This window comes from Lucilia sericata, unplaced genomic scaffold (assembly GCF_015586225.1).
Source record: "Lucilia sericata isolate MDLA Ls3-8-SP2 unplaced genomic scaffold, ASM1558622v1 Contig000994F_arrow, whole genome shotgun sequence".
NCBI lineage: Eukaryota > Metazoa > Arthropoda > Insecta > Diptera > Calliphoridae > Lucilia > Lucilia sericata.
This window is the reverse complement of record NW_023994977.1, coordinates 110,818-138,563: the sequence shown is the minus strand read 5'-3', so window position 1 is coordinate 138,563 and position 27,746 is coordinate 110,818. Positions and strand designations below refer to the sequence as shown.

Genomic DNA, 27,746 nt, shown 5'->3' with positions numbered 1-27,746 from the left:
TCAAAGTTTCACCTAAAATCTAAATTTTATAAATGTGAATGTGTGTTTATTTGTTTGTGGGCTTGTGGCTTTGTTTTTTGAAGTATATAGACCCCTAAACGGCTGGACGGATTTTCTGGAAATTTTCACAGTGTTTTTGTATATGTCTGGAAGGAATTATAGGCTATGTTTTATTTTGATATTTCAAGTAAGCAAAGTGCCACGCCCACATACATAGTAAGTATTAAAAGTAGTTTATTTTAGAAACTGCTACAGCTAGAGTCCTATAATTTTGTATGGACAACTTTGACATCCATATGAACACCTGTGGGTAAAATGGGCGGAGTGGGTACAGTGGGCGTGGCACTTCATATATAGAGAAAATATTGTATAGTATTTCTGAGAAAATATATAAGTTTGAGTCCTCAAATTTTGTGTAAATTGGCGGATTAGCAATAGGGAAACTCTTAGAGTTAAAATCCTCAAAGTTTGCAAGAACAACTTTAACATCTATGTGAACTACAACAGGTAGAAGACCTCAACCGTAGCACAAGTTGCATTAGAATCAATATGAACATTTGGTTTATGAATAAGTCGACTAGAAAGAGTGGGCGTGGATCCTCCCATATATAATAAATGCTAAAAGTCGGAAATCTGGCAATATAAGCATAACAATAAAAAATGTAGATAGGAATATGGGTTTTAGCGTTGCGAAGCACACTGGGTAAGCTAGTTTTCAATAAAAAATTGTTATTTCACTAAATTCCCAATTTTCACCATAAATCCGACTTTCGCATTAAAATACAAATTTTCACCTAAAATCCAAATTTTCACCAAAATCTCTTAAATCTTAAAACTCTTATTTCACTAAAATTCCAAGTTTTCATTACAAATCCGACTTTTTGAAAGAATCTAAATTTTCACTACAATCTCTGAATTTGAAAATCTTATTTCACTAAAATTCCAATTTTTCACTTTTCATTATCCAAATTTTCAAATCCAAATTTTCACCAAAAATAAAAGTTTTCACTAATATCCAATTTTTTACAAAAATTCGAATTTGAATCTGTTATTTCACTAATTTTCACTATAAATCCGTCTTTTCACTAAAATATTCAAAATTTTCACAAAAAAATCTAACTTTTCACTTAAAATTCGATTTTCCAGTAAAAATGCAAATTTTCACTATAAATCTTAATTTTTCACTTAAAATCCAAAAAAAAAATTGTTAAAATTTCAATATAACTCAAATCTTTCACTAAAAATCCAATTTTTCACTAAAAAATCACCAAAAATGTAAATTTTTACTAAAAATTCAAATTTTCACTAAAATTTTATATTTCACCAAATATCCAAATTCTCATTTAAAATCACCAAAAATCTAAATTTTTTACAAAAAATCCTACTATTCACTTAAAATCTTATATTTCACTATAAATCAAAAATTTTCACTAAAAAATCTAAATTTTTTGCCAAAAATCAACATTTTCACTAAAAATTCTAATTTAAACTAAAAATTTAACTTTAAACTTAAAATGAGTAAAAAAAGATCTAAAATTTCAATGGAGATCCTTGATCGATTTTATAATTATTAATAAAATGGCTTTATTTTCGTTATTTTTTTAAATATATAGATTTTTTTTTTAATTTTTATTTAATTTTTTTCTTTTTTGTTTCTAATATTTTCTAGGAGTGTAAACTTAATAATAAACAATATACATAAAGTTTTGATCTTTTTCGTTTGTTTTTAACGTGAGTGAAAGCGTGAGTGAAAAAAACTTTTAGTAGTGAGTATAAAAGTGAGTGATTTTGCTCGTATAACAAATAATTTAGCTTAAACTTTAAAATGAAGTAAAAAAATATATATAAATTTATAAATGTTTTAATAGTTAATTTATCGCTATAAGAAACTAAAACTTAAATAACAAGTAAATTAGTTTTTGTTTTTGTATTTGTAATAATGGTGGTACAAAAGGTGAAAGAAAAAAATATAAATTTAAAGAAATTTGTATAAAATAATGAAGCTGTGTTATAAGGGAAATGCCTTAAATTGAAATGTTTTGTTTTAATTTCTATAAATATTTCTTTTTTTTTCAGTTAATAGTTATAGTTACAAAACAAAAATTCGTTGATTTACTTGCATTACAGTTAATTCAAAAGACTTTAGACTTTTGAGTACAAATATTAAGGAAAATACACCATAGATTACACAACATTCATTATAATTATTGTTATTACATATTAATAATATTAAGTTTAGGTTTTCTTTTTATTTAAATTTAATATTAAAGAATTCGTTTAATTATTGTCAGTCTTAGAAATTAATAGTTGTTGTTGTTTGGTTTTCTTGTTGAGTAAACTAGAGTAAGTGTTTGTTTAAAGAGTATTTTATAAGTTGCTTTTAAGAGTTTGTTATCTAATGAGTGAAGTGATGAAATGTTTATATTGTTCTTGTGAGTTTTATTGTTTTGATTATATTTTTGGCATAAGCTATAAAAAAGTTGTATAAAAAAAAAATCAAACAGAATTAAGACACATAAATTATTTGCTATAATAATTAGCCTACTAAAGCCTACTTGTTTAATATTTAATATCTAATCAAAAAAGAAAGAAAACAACAAATTATTATACCTTGGCCGGTTATAATTTCCCTTACTTTAAAGTACTTGTTTGAAATAGGATCCTTTAAAATTCTATTCAAAAGACATTAAATTAATGGGCAAAGTTTTCGGTGTACGATTCTGTTGTAGGGCCAATTTACAAATAGTACTACACCACAGTTGTGTGGTTTGAGGACTATCGGTACGAAACTTGTATATGGTACCCAAGGTACGATGATACAATTCAAAGGTATTCTTATGTTTCGGATTGTCAATGACTTGAGCAAACCAACCCTCTAGGGGACACACCTTACAGGGTTCTCGCTTAAAGTCATTACGTTCACTGCCCTTAAATGATTTGGGTGGAAAGTACACTAAAGAATTGGCCCATATTTGCAACCAATAACGTTGCCAAGACGCTACCGCTGGTTTACGTCCTTCTTTCTGTACCGTTTTACGTCTGACACAACCCTGCAAAGAGTTTGTCTCATCTGTGGGTATATGGAGGTTATTAACATCATGCAAGTGACATGCTATAACCTCATTATTATCGCTTAAATTAATGTGTATACTGCCATTGGGAGTACCGCTGCCACATTGTGGCTGTTCCAATACAGAATCATCTAGTAGATGCCGTTGCTGCAACTGTTGACTTAAAGCACTGTGATCATGATAATGGGCATCATAGCAGGCACCATTTTGCCCTGCTACAGCATCATTGGCAATATTTGTCTTACCGAAAATGCTGTAAAGAAAATTTAGAATAAAATCATGATAAATTAACGTGTATTTATGTTTTATTTAATAAGCTGTTAAAATAATGAAAAAGCTTAGATACGTAAGTAGATTTTTAGTATTTGTTTAAGTAGTTAAAAATTATTGAAAACTTATTAAAAGGAGGGGCAAATAATTTGTAAAACTTAAAAACAGTTTGGGTGTGATTGGGGGAAAACAACTTTTCTACAATAAAGATCTATTGTTGTCAAACAACACAAAAAAGTAAATAAAATAGAAATAATTAGAACTGAACTAGAACTGAACTAGAACTGAACTAGAACTGAACTAGAACTGAACTAGAACTGAACTAGAACTGAACTAGAACTGAACTAGAACTGAACTAGAACTGAACTAGAACTGAACTAGAACTGAACTAGAACTGAACTAGAACTGAACTAGAACTGAACTAGAACTGAACTAGAACTGAACTAGAACTGAACTAGAACTGAACTAGAACTGAACTAGAACTGAACTAGAACTGAACTAGAACTGAACTAGAACTGAACTAGAACTGAACTAGAACTGAACTAGAACTGAACTAGAACTGAACTAGAACTGAACTAGAACTAGAACTGAACTAGAACTAGAACTGAACTAGAACTGAACTAGAACTGAACTAGAACTGAACTAGCACTGAACTAGAACTGAACTAGAACTGAACTAGAACTGAACTAGAACTGAACTAGAACTGAACTAGAAAACTGAGAACTGAACTAGAACTGAACTAGAACTGAACTAGAACTGAACTAGAACTGAACTAGAACTGAACTAGAACTGAACTAGAACTGAACTAGAACTGAACTAGAACTGAACTAGAACTGAACTAGAACTGAACTAGAACTGAACTAGAACTGAACTAGAACTGAACTAGAACTGAACTAGAACTGAACTAGAACTGAACTAGAACTGAACTAGAACTGAACTAGAACTGAACTAGAACTGAACTAGAACTGAACTAGAACTGAACTAGAACTGAACTAGAACTGAACTAGAACTGAACTAGAACTGAACTAGAACTGAACTAGAACTGAACTAGAACTGAACTAGAACTGAACTAGAACTGAACTAGAACTGAACTAGAACTGAACTAGAACTGAACTAGAACTGAACTAGAACTGACAGAACTGAATAGAACTGAACTAGAACTGAACTAGAACTGAACTAGAACTGCACGAGAACGGAACTAGAACTGAACTAGAACTGAACTAGAACTGAACTAGAACTGAACTAGAACTGAACTAGAACTGAAACTAGAACTGAACTAGAACTGAACTAGAACTGAACTAGAACTAGGAACTAGAACTGAACTAGAACTGAACTAGAACTGAACTAGAACTGAACTAAAGAACTGAAGTACTAGAACTGAACTAGAACTGAACTAGAACTGACTAGAACTGAACTAGAACTGAACTAGAACTGAACTAGAACTGAACTAGAACTGAAACTAGAACTGAACTAGAACTGAACTAGAACTGAACTAGAACTGAACTAGAACTGAACTAGAACTGAACTAGAACTGAACTAGAACTGAACTAGAACTGAACTAGAACTGAACTAGAACTGAACTAGAACTGAACTAAGAACTGAACTAGAACGGAAACTAGAACTGAACTAGAAACTGAACTAGAACTGAACTACGGAAACTAGAACTGAAACTAGAACTGAACTAGAACTGAACTAGAACTGAACTAGAACTGAACTAGAACTGAACTAGAACTGAACTAGAACTGAACTAGAACTGAACTAGAACTGAACTAGAACTGAACTAGAACTGAACTAGAACTGAACTAGAACTGAACTAGAACTGAACTAGAACTGAACTAGAACTGAACTAGAACTGAACTAGACTGAACTAGAACTGAACTAGAACTGAACTAGAACTGAACTAGAACTGAACTAGAACTGAACTAGAACTGAACTAGAACTGAACTAGAACTGAACTAGAACTGAACTAGAACTGAACTAGAACTGAACTAGAACTGAACTAGAACTGAACTAGAACTGAACTAGAACTGAACTAGAACTGAACTAGAACTGAACTAGAACTGAACTAGAACTGAACTAGAACTGAACTAGAACTGAACTAGAACTGAACTAGAACTGAACTAGAACTGAGAACTGAACTAGAACTGAACTAGAACTGAACTAGAACTGAACTAGAACTAGAACTGAACTAGAACTGAACTAGAACTGAACTAGAACTGAACTAGAACTGAACTAGAACTGAACTAGAACTGAACTAGAACTGAACTAGAACTGAACTAGAACTGAACTAGAACTGAACTAGAACTGAACTACTAGAATTGAACTAGAACTGAACTAGAACTGAACTAGAACTCAACTAGAACTAGATCTGGAACAGAACGAGAACTCAAGTAGAACTGAACTAGAACTGAACTAGATTTGAAATAATGACATATAATTTATGAGAAATCATATTCGGAAACACTTTTCTCCTTTACATTGACTCTATTTTAGAATTAAGAAATTATCTTTACTCAATGATGAAATGCAGTTAAATGAAATCATTAAAAGTGTACAACATATAAAGAGCAGCACATTACTAAAACAAAAGATTTGATAAAATTACGTTCGTCTAATTTATTACTCCACATATCTAAAAATCTATTAAGTGGGTTATTTGAGACGAGGATGCAGGCAATATTGCAGTATTATTAAATTAAAAACAAAACAGGCAAGCAACCGAAAAAGGATAAAAATTAGGAAAATTAAATGAAATTCTTAAAAAAATATTGTTTAATATTTAGCAGCAAACTGATGTATATTGTTAAAGCGCTTCATTAAATCATTTAAATTATTTATTAGTTTTATTATTATTATTATGTTACTAAATTAATTTAGACGTTCTTTTTTTAAGCTGATGACCGGAAACAACTCACCGACAATGACATGGACAACGCTTATGTGTTGCAGTAGCATTGACAACAATGCCAGATTTTGTTAGCATTATAAGTGAGCAATGACACTTTTGTGAAAAATTTCGCGGCAAACTGGTGCTACGAAACCTACATAGTAGATATAGATTAATAGATAAATTATAGTAGAGAGAAGGAAATTAAAATTCAATAATAAAATGAAAAAAAAGCTCACAAATGCACACACGCAGACATAATAAAATTGCAACCGAAAAAATAAAAGAATTATTACGATATTAAAGAAATTTAATTGAAATATATAAATAATGAAAATATTTATAATGAATTAATGAAATTTAAAGTGTAACAATTTGTTGGGTTTACGAAATTTTCACGGAAAAACAAATTTGAGATCCAATAAGTAAGAGGTCGTGGTTGTTTGTTTGGTGGTGATGGTGTATTTAAGTGGAGAGCAGAGATAAAAGGAAGGATAAAAGAAATACGTTTATATTGTGGTATCGAATGATAACGAAGATGATCAATCAATGATTTCTATTTAGGACAATGGAGAAAACTTACTTAGTGCCCAGACTGCGACATTTACGATGACCGGGTATAAATTTAACAGCCGATGAATTTGGTAAACGTACTGAGGCTGAAGTTTTGGCGGGAGATAAATTCAAACAGGCCAAGGCCGGTGTAACAGCATCCACATTAAATGACTCCTTTGAACTGCAAGAAGAAGAGCTGGGAACCAACGGTGAAATGGGTTCTAATTTTAAGGATTTCCTATAAAAACAACACATTAATCTGTTAATGATTTATCTCTTCCTTAAAACGAGTTTAACTTACTTGTATTGTTCCTCCTCAAATATATTTTGCAATTCTTCTATATACCTAATGGAGGTTAAATACTTTTGTGTTGCCTCTACCGGTTGTATTTGCTTATAATTCGATTCCTGATAATTGGCTATAACTCTTAAAATATTATTCATACGTATACGTCGAGATTCTGGTTCAATACCATCTTTCTGTGGATAAGCCAAATCGATGTATATTAGATCGGTGAGAAATAAACCCAAATAGGGTATACAAGGTAAACGTAAACTTTCCAAATAGGCTCGCAAATTTTCCCAATTATTTTGATCGCTGAAAATATCACTCAGACGTTCGTAGCTTTGTTTATCCTTTTTCGCTAGACAAGTCCAAGTTTTCTTCAGACGATAAATGCTGGCACTTTGCATGGCCGATATAATGGCAAACAGAGAGTGTAGATTATTAAGTTCGTGTAGTTTTTTGGCAACCTAGGTGTGGAAAAGGAAGGCAGAGAAGAAATGTATATTAATATAAATTAAACAACTGAGAGCAACTAGAACTGAACTAGAACTGAACTAGAACTGAACTAGAACTGAACTAGAACTGAACTAGAACTGACTAGAACTGAACTAGAACTGAACTAGAACTGAACTAGAACTGAAACTAGAACTGAACTAGAACTGAACTAGAACTGAACTAGAACTGAACTAGAACTGAACTAGAACTGAACTAGAACTGAACAAGAACTAGAACTAGAAAACCTGAACTAGAACTGAATTAGAACTGAACTAACTGAACTAGAACTGAACTAGAACTGAACTAGAACTGAACTAGAACTGAACTAGAACTGACTAGAACTGAACTAGAACTGAACTAGAACTGAACTAGAACTGAACTAGAACTGAACTAGAACTGAACTAGAACTGAACTAGAACTGAACTAGAACTGAACTAGAACTGAACTATAACTGAACTAGAACTGAACTAGAACTGAACTAGAACTGAACTCGAACTGAACTAGAACTGAACTAGAACTGAACTAGGAACGAACTAGAACTGAACTAGAACTGAACTAGAACTGGAACTAGAACTGACTAGAACTGAACTAGAACTGAAACTAGAACTGAACTAGAACTGAACGAGAACGAACTAGAACTGAACTTTACTGAACTAGAACTGAACTCGAAACTGAACTAGAACTGAACTAGGGAAATGAACTAGAAACTGAAACTGAACTGAAACTAGAACTGAACTAGAACTGAACTAGAAATGAATAGAACTGAACTAGAACTGAACTAGAAACTGAAAAGAACTGAACTAGAACTGAACTAGAACTGAACTAGAACTGAAGTAGAACTGACCTAGAATGAACTAGAAACTTGAACTAGAAATGAACTAGACTGAACTAGAACTGAACTAGAACTGACTAGAACTTGAAACTAGAACTGGAACTAGAACTGAACTAGAACTGAACTAGAACTTTGTACTAGAACTGAACTAGAACTGAACTAGAACTGAACTAGAACTGAACCTAGAAACTGAACTAGAACTGAACTAGAACTGAACTAGAACTGAACTAGAACTGAACTAGAACTGAACTAGAACTGAACTAGAACTGACTAGAACTGAACTAGAACTGAACTAGAACTGAACTAGAACTGAACTAGAACTGAACTAGAACTGAACTAGAACTGAACTAGAACTGAACTAGAACTGAACTAGAACTGAACTAGAAACTGAACTAGAACTGAACTAGAACTGAAACTAGAACTGAACTAGAACTGAACTAGAACTGAACTACTAGAACTGAACTAGAACTGAACTAGAACTGAACTAGAACTGAACTAGAACTGAACTAGAACTGAACTAGAACTGAACTAGAACTGAACTAGAACTGAACTAGAACTGAACTAGAACTGAACTAGAACTGAACTAGAACTGAACTAGAACTGAACTAGAACTGAACTAGAACTGAAACTAGAACTGAACTAGAACTGAACTAGAACTAGAACTAACTAGAACTAGAACTAGAACTAGAACTGAACTAGAACTAGAACTGAACTAGAACTGAACTAGAACTGAACTAGAACTGAACTAGAACTGAACTAGAACTGAACTAGAACTGAACTAGAACTGAAACTAGAACTGAACTAGAACTGAACTAGAACTGAACTAGATCTGAACTAGAACTGAACTAGATCTGAACTAGAACTGAACTAGAACTTAACTAGAACTGAACTAGAACTGAACTAGAACTGAACTAGAACGGATGTAGATCTGAACTAGAACTGAACTAGACCAGTAAATTGTAAACTAAGTAAATTTGGAGTACCTTTATAAAATGCGCCAATATCTCGGCCCTTTGCTTTGGCTGTTCGCCACTAAGGATCTCCTGAACAATCCAAAAAACTGGTGTGATTAAAACGCTTTGTAAATGCAACAATATTCGGTGTAATAACGTGTTTATCTTTTTGGTCCAAGCACAGCTGGTCAATTCATCCGGTTGTATGGCAGCAAAGATAGGAAAGTCCAATAGGGTCAATTGATTGGCTAATTCATCGGCGGGTATACGTAAAGCACTTAAAATAGTAGAATCTAAGGAAGTCTTGCTAGAAGCATGACCGGGCAAGCTATTGGATTTTAAAGAAGGAGGTCCGGAGCTTTACATTAAAAAATACAAATTAATTAAAGAAAAATATAGTTCCTATATCGCAGAATAAAACTTACCCAACCCCGTAGTAGTTACTGGGCGAATCCGGTGAAGAGGAGAAGGCATTTAGGCAACCAATGGAATTTTTACGTCTCGTTCCTTTTATATTTAAAGATTTACTAATATTCTGTTTGTGCGGTGATTCCGCTTCAAATTGAAAACTTTGTGTGGATTGTACGCTGTCTTTACGCTGTCGCACATATGCTATAGTTGCCGCCCCATTAGCGGTGCCATTAACACTGCCATTACTGCCGCCGCTAGAGAAACGTTTCGAATTGCGTAGACCCGCATAAAATCCACTGAAATTATTTTTATTACCCAACGATATATTATCGTAATGATCATCATCGTAACGCTGTTTAGAACGCAAGCGTTGATGATGGTGACGTCTACATGATGAGGCCGGCGATTGATTTACCAAAGGACCACTACCCGTTGAAATATCACTCATAGGTGAAGCTTCCCTGGTAACATTCAAGGGACAATCATCTTGCTGACTACCACCGCCACTGCCAAATTCAACATAACGTAAATTATCATTTGATAATTCTCTCGATATTTCCGAATAACGCATCATGACCAATACAGTTGCTTTTCAATATGCTGCTTTTGTTCTTGTTGTAATTGGCCCTTTCCATTCCAAACACATATTTTTAATGTTGACACATTTATTACAGAATACTCTTCACATATTGTTAATCAAGTACCAGCTTGTACCCATGTTGTTTTGTAAGATTATTTTTGCTTTGTTTGTAGTATTGCTTTTTTATATTTTCAATATTCATTTACATTTCCGTATCTGAAACGATTTCGAAGTGATGTTTGTTTAATAAATAAATTCGTTTATTTCTTTTCTTCTAATAGTTAGGAATTTCGTTTTTCTTGATTTTGTTTATTAAAATTTAAAATAGTTGTTTGCTAAACTAAAATAAAAAACATTTTCAATTTAATAAACGCATTCCAGTATTCTATATGTATTCTAATTAGTTCAGTTTGTATGAAGGAAATTATTTGTATTTCGTGTTCATTTGGTATTTAAAAAAAAAGGCAACGTCATATGATTTTTATCGGCAACATATTATGGCCTCCGTAACCTTCACTAATTACACACTAATTTAAGATCAACCACCAGACACAATTTATTATACACACATTCCAACAAGCATTCACAAAATGTGAGGAGGTTTTTCAACAGAGAGAACAGATTCCATGGAACAGTGTTTAATAGTGAAAAAATTTTAAATGAGAATTTTATTTATTATTTTAGTTTATAGAAAGATTTTGCAGGAAACTAGTTGCTAAAGCGAAAGAGTATCAAAATAGAACTGAACTAGAACTGAACTAGAACTGAACTAGACTAGAACTGAACTAGAACTGAACTAGAACTAGAACTGAACTAGAACTGAACTAGAACTGAACTAGAACTGAACTAGAACTGAACTAGAACTGAACTAGAACTGAACTAGAACTGAACTAGAACTGAACTAGAACTGAACTAGAACTGAACTAGAACTGAACTAGAACTGAACTAGAACTGAACTAGAACTGAACTAGAACTGAACTAGAACTGAACTAGAACTGAACTAGAACTGAACTAGAACTGAACTAGAACTGAACTAGAACTGAACTAGAACTGAACTAGAACTGAACTAGAACTGAACTAGAACTGAACTAGAACTGAACTAGAACTGAACTAGAACTGAACTAGAACTGAACTAGAACTGAACTAGAACTGAACTAGAACTGAACTAGAACTGAACTAGAACTGAACTAGAACTGAACTAGAACTGAACTAGAACTGAACTAGAACTGAACTAGAACTGAACTAGAACTGAACTAGAACTGAACTAGAACTGAACTAGAACTGAACTAGAACTGAACTAGAACTGAACTAGAACTGAACTAGAACTGAACTAGAACTGAACTAGAACTGAACTAGAACTGAACTAGAACTGAACTAGAACTGAACTAGAACTGAACTAGAACTAGAACTGAACTAGAACTGAACTAGAACTGAACTAGAACTGAACTAGAACTGAACTAGAACTGAACTAGAACTGAACTAGAACTGAACTAGAACTGAACTAGAACTGAACTAGAACTGAACTAGAACTGAACTAGAACTGAACTAGAACTGAACTAGAACTGAACTAGAACTGAACTAGAACTGAACTAGAACTGAACTAGAACTGAACTAGAACTGAACTAGAACTAGAACTGAACTAGAACTGAACTAGAACTGAACTAGAACTGAACTAGAACTGAACTAGAACTGAACTAGAACTGAACTGAACTAGAACTGAACTAGAACTGAACTAGAACTGAACTAGAACTGAACTAGAACTGAACTAGAACTGAACTAGAACTGAACTAGAACTGAACTAGAACTGAACTAGAACTGAACTAGAACTGAACTAGAACTGAACTAGAACTGAACTAGAACTGAACTAGAACTGAACTAGAACTGAACTAGAACTGAACTAGAACTGAACTAGAACTGAACTAGAACTGAACTAGAACTGAACTAGAACTGAACTAGAACTGAACTAGAACTAAACTAGAACTGAACTAGAACTGAACTAGTACTAGAACTAGAACTGAACTAGAACTGAACTAGAACTGAACTAGAACTGAACTAGAACTGAACTAGAACTGAACTAGAACTGAACTAGAACTGAACTAGAACTGAACTAGATCTAAACTAGAACTAAACTAGAACTAAACTAGAACTGCTAGAACTATAACCAAATCAGAACTAGATCTTTAAAGAATTTTCAGCCACTCCTATTTCCTAATTATATATATTTTTATAAAATGCCTATTTATGCGCTCTTAACCCCTGTTTATACATTCATACACAATTTTTCTAAAAAAGAATTTTATAATTTTTAATTTCAACTGATGTCATTTCTTTTAGTTTTATTCTTTTTTTCTTCGTAGTGATATAATAAACTGTCTTTATTCCATTTAAATTAATGAAATATGAAATGTTTGCATTTTTATATACAACATTTTTTTAATTTCATAAAAATGAGTAAATTAAATATTTGTTTGAAGGCTTTCTTAGTTTAATCTACAAAGAATTTATACATTGTGGTCAATAAACTATAGTAAATTTGTGGTGAAGTATTTAATGTTTTAAAACAACAACATTGATAAAAAATGTATATAAAATACATTAAAATAATTTCAATATGGGAATTTTATATACTAAGCTACATAGCTATATAGTTTTATATGCTACTGTTTTCAGATATTTGCTTACAAACTACGCTGTGGTAAATTTAGTCAGCTAGTCAGTCAGTCAGTCAGTCATTCAGTCACTCTGTCAGTCATTTTAAGACGCCCATTTTTATCGCGAGGAAAAATAAACATAAAAAAAAATCAAACAACGAATTATACTTAAATTTGTACCGCAAAAAAATTGCGCCAGCAAAATATAATTAAAATAAAAATAAACTCAGAATCATATCAACAAATGTTAAAATAACAAAAAAACCGCTTACGGAAATACATACTATAAAAAAATTTAAGGAAAAAGAAAACAAAACCCAGCAAAAGAAAACATATTACAAATGCTGCTATTTTTTTATTTATCACTTTAAAGGGAAATACCAATTCAGAATGTATTGTAGATGTACGAATATTTTACAATGATAGCAGGCGAACTTTATGCAAAATGGAATTTTAAATCCTAATGAATTGTTTTTTAATCTAATGTTTTGTTTTTATTGTTATTCAAATTAATAAGCTTGAAAACAGTTGTTGATAGATGCGTCAGCTTCAAAGTATCAAGGGTCAGTTTTTTTGGAAGCCTTTATCAATACAATTTTTCTTCTGCCAATACGTAATATTTTGTTGTGCAAAAAAAAGAACTCTATATATTAATGCATTATTTTTATTGGGTCAAAAAACCACTGAAACCACTGGAATTTTTTATAATTTTTGCTATAGGAAAGGGAACTAGAACTGAAATAAAACTGAACTAGAACTGAACTAGAACTGAACTAGAACTGAATTAGAACTGAACTAGAACTGAACTAGAACTGAACTAGAACTGAACTAGAACTGAACTAGAACTGAACTAGAACTGAACTAGAACTGAACTAGAACTGAACTAGAACTGAACTAGAACTGAACTAGAACTGAACTAGAACTGAACTAGAAGTAGAACTGAACTAGAACTGAACTAGAACTGAACTAGAACTGAACTAGAACTGAACTAGAACTGAACTAGAACTGAACTAAAACTGAACTAAAACTGAACTAGAACCGAACTAGAACTGAACTAGAACTGAACTAGAACTGAACTAGAACTGAACTAGAACTGAACTAGAACTGAACTAGAACTGAACTAGAACTGAACTAGAACTGAACTAGAACTGAACTAGAAACTGAACTAGAACTGAACTAGAACTGAACTAGAAACTGAACTAGAACTGAACTAGAACTGAACTAGAACTGAACTAGAACTGAACTAGAACTGAACTAGAACTGAACTAGAACTGAACTAGAACTGAACTAGAACTGAACTAGAACTGAACTAGAACTGAACTAGAACTGACTAGAACTGAACTAGAACTGAACTAGAACTGAACTAGAACTGAACTAGAACTGAACTAGAACTGAACTAGAACTGAACTAGAACTGAACTAGAACTGAACTAGAACTGAACTAGAACTGAACTAGAACTGAACTAGAACTGAACTAGAACTGAACTAGAACTGAACTAGAACTGAACTAGAACTGAACTAGAACTGAACTAGAACTGAACTAGAACTGAACTAGAACTGAACTAGAACTGAACTAGAACTGAACTAGAACTGAACTAGAACTGAACTAGAACTGAACTAGAACTGAACTAGAAACTGAACTAGAACTGAACTGAACTAGAACTGAACTAGAACTGAACTAGAACTGAACTAGAACTGAACTAGAACTGAACTAGAACTGAACTAGAACTGAACTAGAACTGAACTAGAACTGAACTAGAACTGAACTAGAACTGAACTAGAACTGACTAGAACTGAACTAGAACTGAACTAGAACTGAACTAGAACTGAACTAGAACTGAACTAGAACTGAACTAGAACTGAACTAGAACTGAACTAGAACTGAACTAGAACTGAACTGAACTGAACTAAACTGAACTAGAACTGAACTAGAACTGAACTAGAACTAGAACTGAACTAGAACTGAACTAGAACTGAACTAGAACTGAACTAGAACTGAACTAGAACTGAACTAGAACTGAACTAGAACTGAACTAGAACTGAACTAGAACTGAACTAGAACTGAACTAGAACTGAACTAGACTGAACTAGAACTGAACTAGAACTGAACTAGAACTGAACTAGAACTGAACTAGAACTGAACTAGAACTGAACTAGAACTGAACTAGAACTGAACTAGAACTGAACTAGAACTGAACTAGAACTGAACTAGAACTGAACTAGAACTGAACTAGAACTGAACTAGAACTGAACTAGAACTGAACTAGAACTGAACTAGAACTGAACTAGAACTGAACTAGAACTGAACTAGAACTGAACTAGAACTGAACTAGAACTGAACTAGAACTGAACTAGAACTGAACTAGAACTGAACTAGAACTGAACTAGAACTGAACTAGAACTGAACTAGAACTGAACTAGAACTGAACTAGAACTGAACTAGAACTGAAGTAGAACTGAACTAGAACTGAACTAGAACTGAACTAGAACTGAACTAGAACTGAACTAGAACTGAACTAGAACTGAACTAGAACTGAACTAGAACTGAACTAGAATTGAACTAGAACTGAACTAGAACTGAACTAGAACTGAACTAGAACTGAACTAGAACTGAACTAGAACTGAACTAGAACTGAACTAGAACTGAACTAGAACTGAACTAGAACTGAACTAGAACTGAACTAGAACTGAATAGAAGTAGAACTAGAACTGAACTAGAACTGAACTAGAACTGAACTAGAACTGAACTAGAACTGAACTTGAACTGAACTAGAACTGAACTAGAACTGAACTAGAACTGAACTAGAACTGAACTAGAACTGAACTAGAACTGAACTAGAATTGAACTAGAACTGAACTAGAACTGAACTAGAACTGAACTAGAACTGAACTAGAACTGAACTAGAACTGAACTAGAACTGAACTAAAAATGAACTAAAAATGAACTAGAAGTGAAATAGAACTGAACTTGAAGTGAACTAGAACTAAACGATAATGCTGTTATTATCATCTGAGGCTTCAGATTTCTGTATTTAAAGGCTGAGGTAGCTTTGATAATTTGTTTTTTGTTTTAGGTTTCGCTTTATGTCCATAAGGTAAAACCATAGTTTACAGAGGACTGACTTTCCATCATCTCCTCCAAGCCTAATTCTAAATGTTCTGTTCTTGAATAAGAGATTTTAAAACAAGTTCTTAAAGTAAATTATTTGCTGTAATACCGATTTACAAAGATTTTAAACATTTAACCTTTTGTTAAATTGACTTAATAATGCCCTTTATTTTTTATTTTTCAGGTTTAAAAACTACCTTCTGCAAATGTCAAATCAAACGTTTGTTGCTACAGTTTTGAATTCTATAAGAAGTTCATACAAAAACTGTTGTTTTGATAACAATAATTTACAAAAACTAAGAAAAACAACATAATTCCTCGTAATTTAAATAGAATGTCAATCAAAATATATTATAAAAGGCATACTTTACAAACGGTTACAAATTGTTGCTGAATTTTTTTAGTTTCAAACAGTAGGCGTTATGGAAATACGTTTTTTGCATATTAAAAACGTAAATATGTATATGTTTACAATATAGAAAACCACAATCGTATGATGATAATGATGATGATGATGTATTGTCTATATAAAAAAGGTACGTACCAAATTTCTAGTATATTATATTTTGTTTATACATTCGCTGTTTGTATGAATGAATGGATGAATTAAAAGTAGAAAAAGCTGAATATTAAATAAATTGTTTTAACACGTTTCATCCTTCTACACCATCTAATGGCTAGTATGGGCTAATGGATGTGGTGGTGGTGCTGGTTTTAGTAATATCAGTAGTATTATAGTACAAACCAATATTTATACATATGTTTGTGTAAACGTTTGCATTATTAGTGGGGGCTTTTGTTTATTGTTTTTAATTTTATTTAAATTTATTTTACTTATTGTTTTGTACATCTGTCTGTTTGTATGAAAATCTTTAGTATATTCACTGTGTGTTTGTATGTTTTCCTTAAAACAATAGAAAAAAATAACAAAATAACAAAAAAAAATTTACAAAATACTTTCTTGGCTGGGCAAGTTGTTGAAGTAAACATCCATTTAAGATTTTGTACACTATTTTCAGTTTTTTTTTTTTTTTTTTTTCATCCATTTTGGTGTACGTGCATTTAATCTATAGATACAATGGATTTTCAATTTAAATTTTTTGTTCCTTATTTCATAATGCATTAGTTTAATCATTATAGAAATCTCCAAAGCAAAAAAAATCTAAAAATTTATATGTGTTTAGTTTATTAGAGATATATCGCAGAAAAAGCCTTTTAATTGTTTTCTATATATGTACATAACAATTCTTTTTATTTAGTTTTAAATAAAATTAAATTTCTTGCCTTTGTTTCGTATAATCTATTGCATTTTATTTTTCTCATTGGTTAATTTTACGCTGACCTAAACACCATTAAAAATGATTTAGAAAGAAATAAAAATAATTATAATAAATTTTCAAATTAAAAAATTTTATTCACATCACATGTGTGAAAAGAAGTAGGCAAGAGTATGATTACAAAATTTTGCAATTAATTCAATTTTAAAGAAATTTATATGAAAATGTAGTGTGTTTGAGAAGTAATTCATTAATATTTTAAATAATTATATTGCGAGATAAGAAATGCGTTGTCTAGTCTATAGTCTAGTCTATAGTCTAGTCTATAGTCTAGTCTATAGTCTAGTCTATAGTCTAGTCTATAGTCTAGTCTATAGTCTAGTCTATAGTCTAGTCTATAGTCTAGTCTATAGTCTAGTCTATAGTCTAGTCTATAGTCTAGTCTATAGTCTAGTCTATAGTCTAGTCTATAGTCTAGTCTATAGTCTAGTCTATAGTCTAGTCTATCGTCTAGTCTATAGTCTAGTCTATAGTCTAGTCTATAGTCTAGTCTATAGTCTAGTCTATAGTCTAGTCTATAGTCTAGTCTATAGTCTAGTCTATAGTCTAGTCTATAGTCTAGTCTATAGTCTAGTCTATAGTCTAGTCTATAGTCTAGTCTATAGTCTAGTCTATAGTCTAGTCTATAGTTTAGTCTATAGTCTAGTCTAAAGTCTAGTCTATAGTCTAGTCTATAGTCTAGTCTATAGTCTAGTCTATAGTCTAGTCTATAGTCTAGTCTATAGTCTAGTCTAAAGTCTAGTCTAAAGTCTAGTCTAAAGTCTAGTCTAAAGTCTAGTCTAGTCTAGTCTATAGTCTAGTCTATAGTCTAGTCTATAATCTAGTCTATAGTCTAGTCTATAGTCTAGTCTATAGTCTAGTCTATAGTCTAGTCTATAGTCTAGTCTATAGTCTAGTCTATAGTCTAGTCTATAGTCTAGTCTATAGTCTAGTCTATAGTCTAGTCTATAGTCTAGTCTATAGTCTAGTCTATAGTCTAGTCTATAGTCTAGTCTATAGTCTAGTCTATAGTCTAGTCTATAGTCTAGTCTATAGTCTAGTCTTTAGTCTAGTCTATAGTCTAGTCTAGTCTATAGTCTAGTCTATAGTCTAGTCTATAGTCTAGTCTATAGTCTAGTCTAGTCTATAGTCTAGTCTAGTCTAGTCTAGTCTAGTCTATAGTCTAGTCTGGTCTATAGTCTAGTCTAGTCTAGTCTATAGTCTAATCTAGTCTATAGTCTAGTCTGTAGTCTAGTCTATAGTCAAGTCTATAGTCTAGTCTATAGTCTAATCTATAGTCTAATCTATAGTCTAGTCTATAGTCTAGTCTATAGTCTAGTTTATAGTCTAGTCTATAGTCTAGTCTATAGTGTAGTCTATAGTCCAGTCTATAGTCTAGTCTATAGTCTAGTCTATAGTCTAGTCTATAGTCTAGTCTGTAGTCTAGTTGTCTAGTCTATAGTCTAGTCTATAGTCCAGTCTATAGTCTAGTCTATAGTCTAGTCTATAGTCCAGTCTATAGTCTAGTCTATAGTCTAGTCTATAGTCTATGCTATAGTCTAGTCTATAGTCTAGTCTATAGTCTAGTCTATAGTCTAGTCTAAAGTCTAGTCTATAGTCTAGTCTATAGTCTAGTCTATAGTCTAGTCTATAGTCTAGTATAGTCTAGTCTATAGTCTAGTCTATAGTCTAGTCTATAGTCTAGTCTATAGTCTAGTCTATAGTCTAGTCTATAGTCTAGTCTATAGTCTAGTCTATAGTCTAGTCTATAGTCTAGTCTATAGTCTAGTCTATAGTCTAGTCTAGTCTAGTCTATAGTCTAGTCTATAGTCTAGTCTATAGTCTAGTCTATAGTCTAGTCTATAGTCTAGTCTATAGTCTAGTCTATAGTCTAGTCTATAGTCTAGTCTATAGTCTAGTCTATAGTCTAGTCTATAGTCTAGTCTATAGTCTAGTCTATAGTCTAGTCTATAGTCTAGTCTATAGTCTAGTCTAGTCTAGTCTATAGTCTAAACTATAGTCTAGTCTATAGTCTAGTCTATAGTCTTGTCTATAGTCTAGTCTATAGTCTAGTCTAATCTATAGTTTAATTAGTATAATATAAATCTATTCTTTAGTGCAGAATTTTTAAACCTCTTGATTTAATTGATTAAAACTTTAAAAGTGGATTCTTTATGTAAACAACATAAAATCTAGTTTAACCTGACCTTACCCCAATAAAACACACACACATAAATATTAACAAAAACGTCTATACAAATTGTATGTACAATACTAAACATACATACAAATTTATATGTTCAGCTTTCTTCTATCAGAATCTTTATTTATCGATGGCCCTGAACGCAGACGTTTGTTGTGAAAATAAAAAGTGAAAAATGTAGCACAGGATTATAGAATTTGTGGTTTTTTAAGTAGACATCTTATGTGTAGATAAAGTAAAAATAAAAACAAAATATTGCACTAGTTGCAAAGAAAATATAAAATGTTTTTATTTATTTATTATCACCCCCCAAACATCACACAGAAACGTTTAAAATTAATTTTTCTGCTTGAATGATATGAAAAGAAATGAAAAATTATACATGAATCATTTTAAATACTCTACTCTATTAGTGATAGAGGGTGTTATGCGTTTGTGACGAAATTTGTAACAATCAAATGAACATACACACCCATTTTAATATCCACCTGTCTGTTCAGTAACTCTTTCTGAGTTGATTTAATATTTTCTGTTCCTCTATGTGAACCTTATAATAAAATTCCCAATTTTTGTTATATTTCAATAAAACATTATCAAATACCTATACAGACTTATAATTTTTTTGATTAAAATTGATCCATGATTTTACATTGCTTTCATATATTTCTTTATAGAATATGATTTGAATACTTATAAATTTGCAGATTGTGTAGGAATTGCTATTATAGGACCTATTCTTCTTCTTATAGGGAACCATATGTTCGTTTCAGCTTGACTATAATTTTTCACTTTTAATATTGTTCTTGTTGGTTATATATTTTGTAATCTGGATTACTAGAACATCCTCTGACATTTAACTTTTTGTCATGGTAGTGCTTGGTTGCGTTTTCTCCAATATCAAAAAAAAATAAATAAACTATAATTAAACATGCCAGCAGTTTGCTGACTTTGCCACTAGTCTATAAATAAATTTCTTTCCAACAAACAATTTTAAATTAAACATTAAGCGCCCAAGGCGGTGTTAACTAATTTTGTATATTTAATTTTTCTTGACTTTTTCATTATATATGCTATGAAAAGCAAAGAAATTTGTAATAAATAAAAGGCAAAAAACCAATAAACAACTTTGTTATTTGCACACTCACCCCTAATATTAAATATTTTGTATTTTCTTTTCGACTGAACACTGGGAACAAATAAAATCATTTAGTAGGGATACAAGGATTTTTTGTTGGTTTATTTTAACACATTCTTTTATTTATACCACACAAACTAATATTTATTTCATTTTTTATTTAAATATTTTGTTATATTTCAGTAATTATTAAATTTTTATTAAAATTTTCTCAAACACACACGGACTATTTTTTTACAATACCAGCGAAAAGGAAAATTACCGATTGTCTGTCATTTTTTCCATCACATTGATAGTTACAGTGATACCAAGTTTTGAAATTATAACAAACAAACTTGGCACAACTTTTTCATTAAATTGTGTAAATTTCTGATAACAGTGGATTTTGTTAAGTTCGTTACACAAACATGCATATGTATATATTCCTTACCGTAAGAATGTTATATCTGTGGTAAGGATTTTCCTGCAATATCCCTCCCTAGGAGTAGTTCGTTACAAACTTATAAAAAAATGATTTTTGCTCAGACTCTGTAAAATTACTGAAATTTCAGGGATGTATTTTTTGGTTTATGTATTTAGGAATGTTGCCAGTTATTTAAGTATTGGCTAAAAATTCCGTTATATTTGAATATTGTAATATTTTAAACCTTCTACATTATAGTTCTATAGTTAGACTTCTCAACTTTGTAATTTATGCAAAGACTGTAGTCTAGTCTATAGTCTAGTCTACAGTCTAGTCTACAGTCTAGGCTACAGTCTAGTCTACAGTCTAGTCTACAGTCTAGTCTACAGTCTAGTCTATAGTCTACAGTCTAGTCTATAGTCTACAGTCTAGTCTACAGTCTAGTCTATAGTCTACAGTCTAGTCTACAGTCTAGTCTATAGTCTAGTCTATAGTCTAGTCTATAGTCAGTCTATAGTCTAGTCTATAGTCCAGTCTATAGTCTAGTCTATAGTCCAGTCTATAGTCTCAGTCTATAGTCTAGTCTATAGTCTAGTCTATAGTCAGTCGTATAGTCTAGTCTATAGTCTAGTCTATGTCTAGTCTATAGTCTAGTCATTAGTCTAGTCTCTATAGTCTAGTCTATAGTCTAGTCTATAGTCTAGTCTATAGGTCTAGTCTATAGTCTAGTCTATAGTCTAGTCTATAGTCTAGTCTATAGTCTAGTCTATAGTCTAGTCTATAGTCTAGTCTATAGTCTAGTCTATAGTCTAGTCTATAGTCTAGTCTATAGTCTAGTCTATAGTCTAGTCTATAGTCTAGTCTATAGTCTAGTCTATAGTCTAGTCTATAGTCTAGTCTATAGTCTAGTCTATAGTCTAGTCTACGTCTAGTCTATAGTCTACAGTCTAGTCTATAGTCTAGTCTAGTCTATAGTCTAGTCTATAGTCTAGTCTATAGTCTAGTCTATAGTTCTAGTCTATAGATCTAGTCTATAGTCTAGTCTATAGTCTAGTCTATAGTCTAGTCTATAGTCTAGTCTATAGTCTAGTCTATAGTCTAGTCTATAGTCTAGTCTATAGTCTAGTCTATAGTCTAGTCTATAGTCTAGTCTATAGTCTAGTCTATAGTCTAGTCTATAGTCTAGTCTATAGTCTAGTCTATAGTCTAGTCTATAGTCTAGTCTATAGTCTAGTCTATAGTCTAGTCTATAGTCTAGTCTATAGTCTAGTCTATAGTCTAGTCTATAGTCTAGTCTATAGTCTAGTCTATAGTCTAGTCTATAGTCTAGTCTATAGTCTAGTCTATAGTCTAGTCTATAGTCTAGTCTATAGTTAGTCTATAGTCTAGTCTATAGTCTAGTCTATAGTCTAGTCTATAGTCTAGTCTATAGTCTAGTCTATAGTCTAGTCTATAGTCTAGTCTATAGTCTAGTCTATAGTCTAGTCTATTGTCTAGTCTATAGTCTAGTCTATAGTCTAGTCTATAGTCTAGTCTATAGTCTAGTCTATAGTCTAGTCTATAGTCTAGTCTATAGTCTAGTCTATAGTCTAGTCTATAGTCTAGTCTATAGTCTAGTCTATAGTCTAGTCTATAGTCTAGTCTATAGTCTAGTCTATAGTCTAGTCTATAGTCTAGTCTATAGTCTAGTCTATAGTCTAGTCTATAGTCTAGTCTATAGTCTAGTCTATAGTCTAGTCTATAGTCTAGTCTATAGTCTAGTCTATAGTCTAGTCTATAGTCTAGTCTATAGTCTAGTCTATAGTCTAGTCTATAGTCTAGTCTATAGTCTAGTCTATAGTCTAGTCTATAGTCTAGTCTATAGTCTAGTCTATAGACTAGTCTATAGTCCAGTCTATAGTCTAGTCTATAGTCTAGTCTATAGTCCAGTCTATAGTCTAGTCTATAGTCTAGTCTATAGTCTAGTCTATAGTCTAGTCTATAGTCTAGTCTATAGTCTAGTCTATAGTCTAGTCTATAGTCTAGTCTATAGTCTAGTCTATAGTCTAGTCTATAGTCTAGTCTATAGTCTTGTATATAGTCTTAGTCTATTAGTCTGGTCTATAGTTTAGTCTATAGTATAGTCTATTAGTCTAGTCTATAGTCTAGTCTATAGTCTAGTCTATAGTCTAGTCTATAGTCTAGTCTATAGTCTAGTCTATAGTCTAGTCTATAGTCTAGTCTATAGTCTAGTCTATAGTCTAGTCTATAGTCTAGTCTATAGTCTAGTCTATAGTCTAGTCTATAGTCTAGTCTATAGTCTAGTCTATAGTCTAGTCTATAGTCTAGTCTATAGTCTAGTCTATAGTCTAGTCTATAGTCTAGTCTATAGTCTAGTCTATAGTCTAGTCTATAGTCTAGTCTATAGTCTAGTCTATAGTCTAGTCTATAGTCTAATCTATAGTCTTATCTATAGTCTAAGTATACTATATTTCGACTACGAGCAAGTATTCCTCTTCTCCCCTTACCACCCTTATCAACAAGCTCTAAAACTTGTGTCAAGAAATTTTATCGTTTTTAAACTGTTCCTAGTCAATCACTGATTAAATAAACGCTTGAGTTGTCATCACTTACAAACACAATATTGCCATATGAACAAAACTGCCTGTCAATGCCAAACTAACAATTCGCAATTAACAACGAAACAAATTGTGGACAATTAAAATAAAAACGTTTTTAATTATTTTTAGGTAAGTTATTTTATATTTATTTCTGGGATTTATTGTGTGTGTGTATATACATAAATAAATTTATTTGTTTACATTATTCTTTAGGTTTTCTTCGATTTTTTTGTAGATTTATAATTTCTTTTTTGTATAATTTATAATTTCTTTTTATTTTTTTATCATTTCACAATTATTTAGTATGTATATATGTATGTATACCTCTTTATGATCATATTTATATATATGTAAGTATATATATTTATGTATAATTAGATATATAATTTTTTGTTGTTGTTTTTATAGGTATATTTATATAATTTTATTTATTTATATTTTCTGCACAAAGATATATATATATAATATATGTAGTTATTTATGTATATGTTATGTAATTTTTTTTAATAATTTTGTTAAACAAAATTTATTTTTAAAGAAAATAATTAAATTATTTTATTTATAATTACTAACAAATATTTATTAATTTTTATAAAACGACCAATAATTTTGCAAATATATAAAGTTAAATGTTGTTTTATTATAATTTTTTGGAAAAAAAAATGAAAAAAAAAACAAACAGAAAAGCTTAAAAAAATGTTGTTAAAAACCAAAAGTAATAATTTATATTTACAATAAATTTTATAAATGTTTTACCTTTTTTTGTCTAGTCTGAGTTTTGTTCACTTTTTTTTTCATTTTTAAAACTTTTCAGGATTATCAATTATCGGTTTTTTTATTTAAATTTTAGAAATTCTACTATTTTAAGCTTCTTTTTTTAGGGTTTAACGGTTTAAAACACCTGTTGATATTGTCTTTGAGCGTTTTTTTATACAATTTAAACAATTAATTTGTTTGTATGTTTTTTTTGGAAAATTTTTTAAATTTTGACAAAAAATTTCTTATATTTAAAGTTTTCTTTTTATTAGTTTCTCTAATTAACAATCATTTTGAATTGATTTTCTTTAACAGTTTTGAGTAGAAATTAGTTGGGGTTTTTGGTAATATTTATCAACAAGCTTATGTCTTTTCTTTCAGTTCTATTACACTAGTTATTTTCTTATAAAGTTTTTTTTTATAACAGTTTGGTTGCCTTTATAACACTTATTTGGTTTGTTTATAACAGTCATTTAATAAATTAAAAATGAAAACTAAAATATATTTTTTTTAAAATGGTTTTGTTTTTTCATAAATTTTTAATAAAAACAGTTTAAAATAATTATTTGTATAGATTTTTTTTTTTTTTGAAAAAGAAATTGAATCGTGTGGAAAATTGACACAGATGTTTTTTTTAATTTCGTAGTATTTTTTTTTTTAATTAATAGTTATTACAAATCACTTTTCATGCTATATATTTTTTTAGGTATTTTATAAAAAAATAATTGATTTTTGGTTTTCTAGTATGATAAAGTTTTTTTTTTTAATTTAAATCTAAAATACATTTAAAAAATGAAATGCTCAAGTTATACAAAGGAGGAATATTTAAGTTTAGTTTTAAGTTTATATAATATATATATTTTGTTTTATACACATTTAAATTTTGCTTTTAAATAGAAAAAATTTTATAAAAAAATTGTATTTTTTAAGTTAATAATTTTGCTAAAAATAATTTACAAGTTTAGTTTAGTAAGTCAGTGTTTTTAGTATTTAATTTTTTTTTTTTAAATTTAGTTTTGGAATTATAAATAAATACATTAAATTAGGTGCTTAAAAAGAGTAGTATGTAAGTTAAATTGGATTTATAATTCAAATTTGGCTTTAGTTACAAGATTTTTTTAAAATGATTTTCCTTTTTAGATGAAATGAGCAATCCATAGAGACTCATGCATAGTTAGTTACAAATTTAGATTAGTTTTTAATTTATAAAAAAAATATACAAAATAAACTTAATTTTTTTAAATAAAATTCTTCTGCCAGTTCCTTGATGTCTTTAACTTTTTATACCTTGGAAATCAAAATGGCAAAATTCTTCCAAATTCTTGTAATAATAATAATTTGTAAGCAAATTTTATACAATTTGCTTAATTTTAAATAATTCTTTTTTAAAATACACAATAGAATGTTTAAAAAAATTATAAACATTTTTAAAATTAAATTTATTTTGAACCAAAGTCAACGAAAAGGTTAAAATTGACTCAAATCATTAGATCACGTGGAATATTTGATTAAAGATTTATCAAAATTGATTCAGAAAGTTATTATAATCCAATTAGCTAATTTTGTTATAATATAAATATTTTTTGATCGAAAGAAATTTTTTTCTAAATCGGATTATCTGTCACAGAAATCACACAACATCGAGGAACTAAATGAGAATATTTCTTTCTGAGGGAATTTATTGATCAAAGAAAGGAAATTTTCTGATTTATTTTGTGATTTTAAAATTTTAAACGTCTGGGATCTTCAATTTTTTTTTAAGTCTGAACTATTATCTAGTTTATAGTTTGGACTAGAGTCCTGTCTATAGTCTAAATTATAAACAAGTCTATAGTCTGAATAATAGTCAACTCTAGTAGTCTGAATTGTAGTTAACTCTATAGTCTGGACTATAGTGAAGTATATAATTTGGATTATGGTGAAGTATATAGTCTGGACTAAAGTCAGATCCTATTTATAATCTGGATTATAGTCAAGTCTATAGAATGCACTATAGTCAAATCTATAGTCTGGACTACAGTCAAGTCCACAGTCCGAACTATTTATAGTTTGGACTACAGTCTAGACTATAGTCTAAACTATAGAACAGTTTATAGTGTGGACTATAGTCAAGTCTACTGTCTGGACTATAGTCAAGTCTATAGTCTGAACTATAGTTAAGTTAAAAAATCTATAGTCTGGACTATAGTCAAGTCTATAGCCTGGACTATAGTTAAGTCCATAGTCTGGACTATAGTCAAGATTATAGTAAAGTCTATTGTCAAGTCCATAGTTTGGAATATAGTCAAGTCTATAATATGTACAAAAATAGTCAGAATTATAGTAAAGTCTTTAGTCTGTACTTCAGTCAAGTCTATAATCTGGACTATATTATAGTCTATAGTCATGTCAAATTATAGACTATAGTCTGGACTGTAGTCTAATCTATAGTCTAGGCTATTGTCTAATCTAGTCAAGTTTATAGCCTGGACTATAGTTAAGCTTATAGTCTGGATTATAGTAATGTCTATAGTCTAATATATAGTCAAGTCTATAGTTTTGACTATAGTAAAATCTACAATCTGTACAGAAATAGTCTGGTTTATAGTAAAGACTAGACTTGAGTCAAGTCTATAGTCTGGACTATAGTAAAGTCTATAGTCATGTCAAAGTATGGACTATAGTCTGGACTGTAGTCTAATCTATAGTCTAGGCTATTGTCTAATCTAGACTGTATTCTACTCTATAGTCTGGGCAATAGTCTAATCATAGTCTGGTCTATACTATAAGCATAATCAGGACTATATTCTAATGTATCCTTTGACCAACAGTAATCAATAGTCTGGACTATAAACCAATTAATAGTCTGGACTATTGCCTATATCTATAGTCTAGGCTATAGTTTAGACCATAGTTAAGTCTGTAGTCTGGACTCTAGTATAAGTAGTTTAAAATTTGGACTATATATAGACTAATTTATAATCTGGACTATATTTAGTCTTGATTACTGAATAGAGTTATAGACCACAGAATATAAACTTGTATATACTGTATTATACAGTCCATATTCTAGACTATAGTCTAGTACATTTTTGGATGGTGAAAGGTTGACACTAGCTGAAAATTATTGTTAGTTATCTAATGTCAACCTTTCACCTTGGATAACCTAAAAAAATAATAATTTATACATTTTTCAAATTCTTCAACTCTTTTTCATTTTATAATTAATTAGTTATTCTTTTATGAAGGCAAATT

General features: G+C 30.5%; 1 protein-coding gene and 1 long non-coding RNA gene across 2 annotated transcripts in view; one reads left to right on the top strand and one right to left on the bottom strand.

Moving 5' to 3' along the window:
• The window catches only part of LOC119609507, a 41,106-nt gene that overhangs the window by 1,297 nt on the left and 12,063 nt on the right, over window positions 1–27,746 (top strand). Inside the window, exon 3 of the long non-coding RNA XR_005231931.1 lies at window positions 16,284–16,635. This is a non-coding gene — a long non-coding RNA (uncharacterized LOC119609507). The remainder of the gene's footprint in view (window positions 1–16,283; window positions 16,636–27,746) is intronic.
• LOC119609501 (ras-specific guanine nucleotide-releasing factor RalGPS1) lies at window positions 1,638–21,033 on the bottom strand. Its single transcript, XM_037964314.1, is given in 8 exon segments — window positions 1,638–3,324; window positions 6,812–7,021; window positions 7,085–7,536; window positions 9,380–9,454; window positions 9,456–9,520; window positions 9,523–9,707; window positions 9,775–10,556; window positions 20,764–21,033. Coding segments are annotated over 7 exon segments (2,199 nt in total). The 5' UTR covers window positions 10,335–10,556; window positions 20,764–21,033; the 3' UTR covers window positions 1,638–2,672.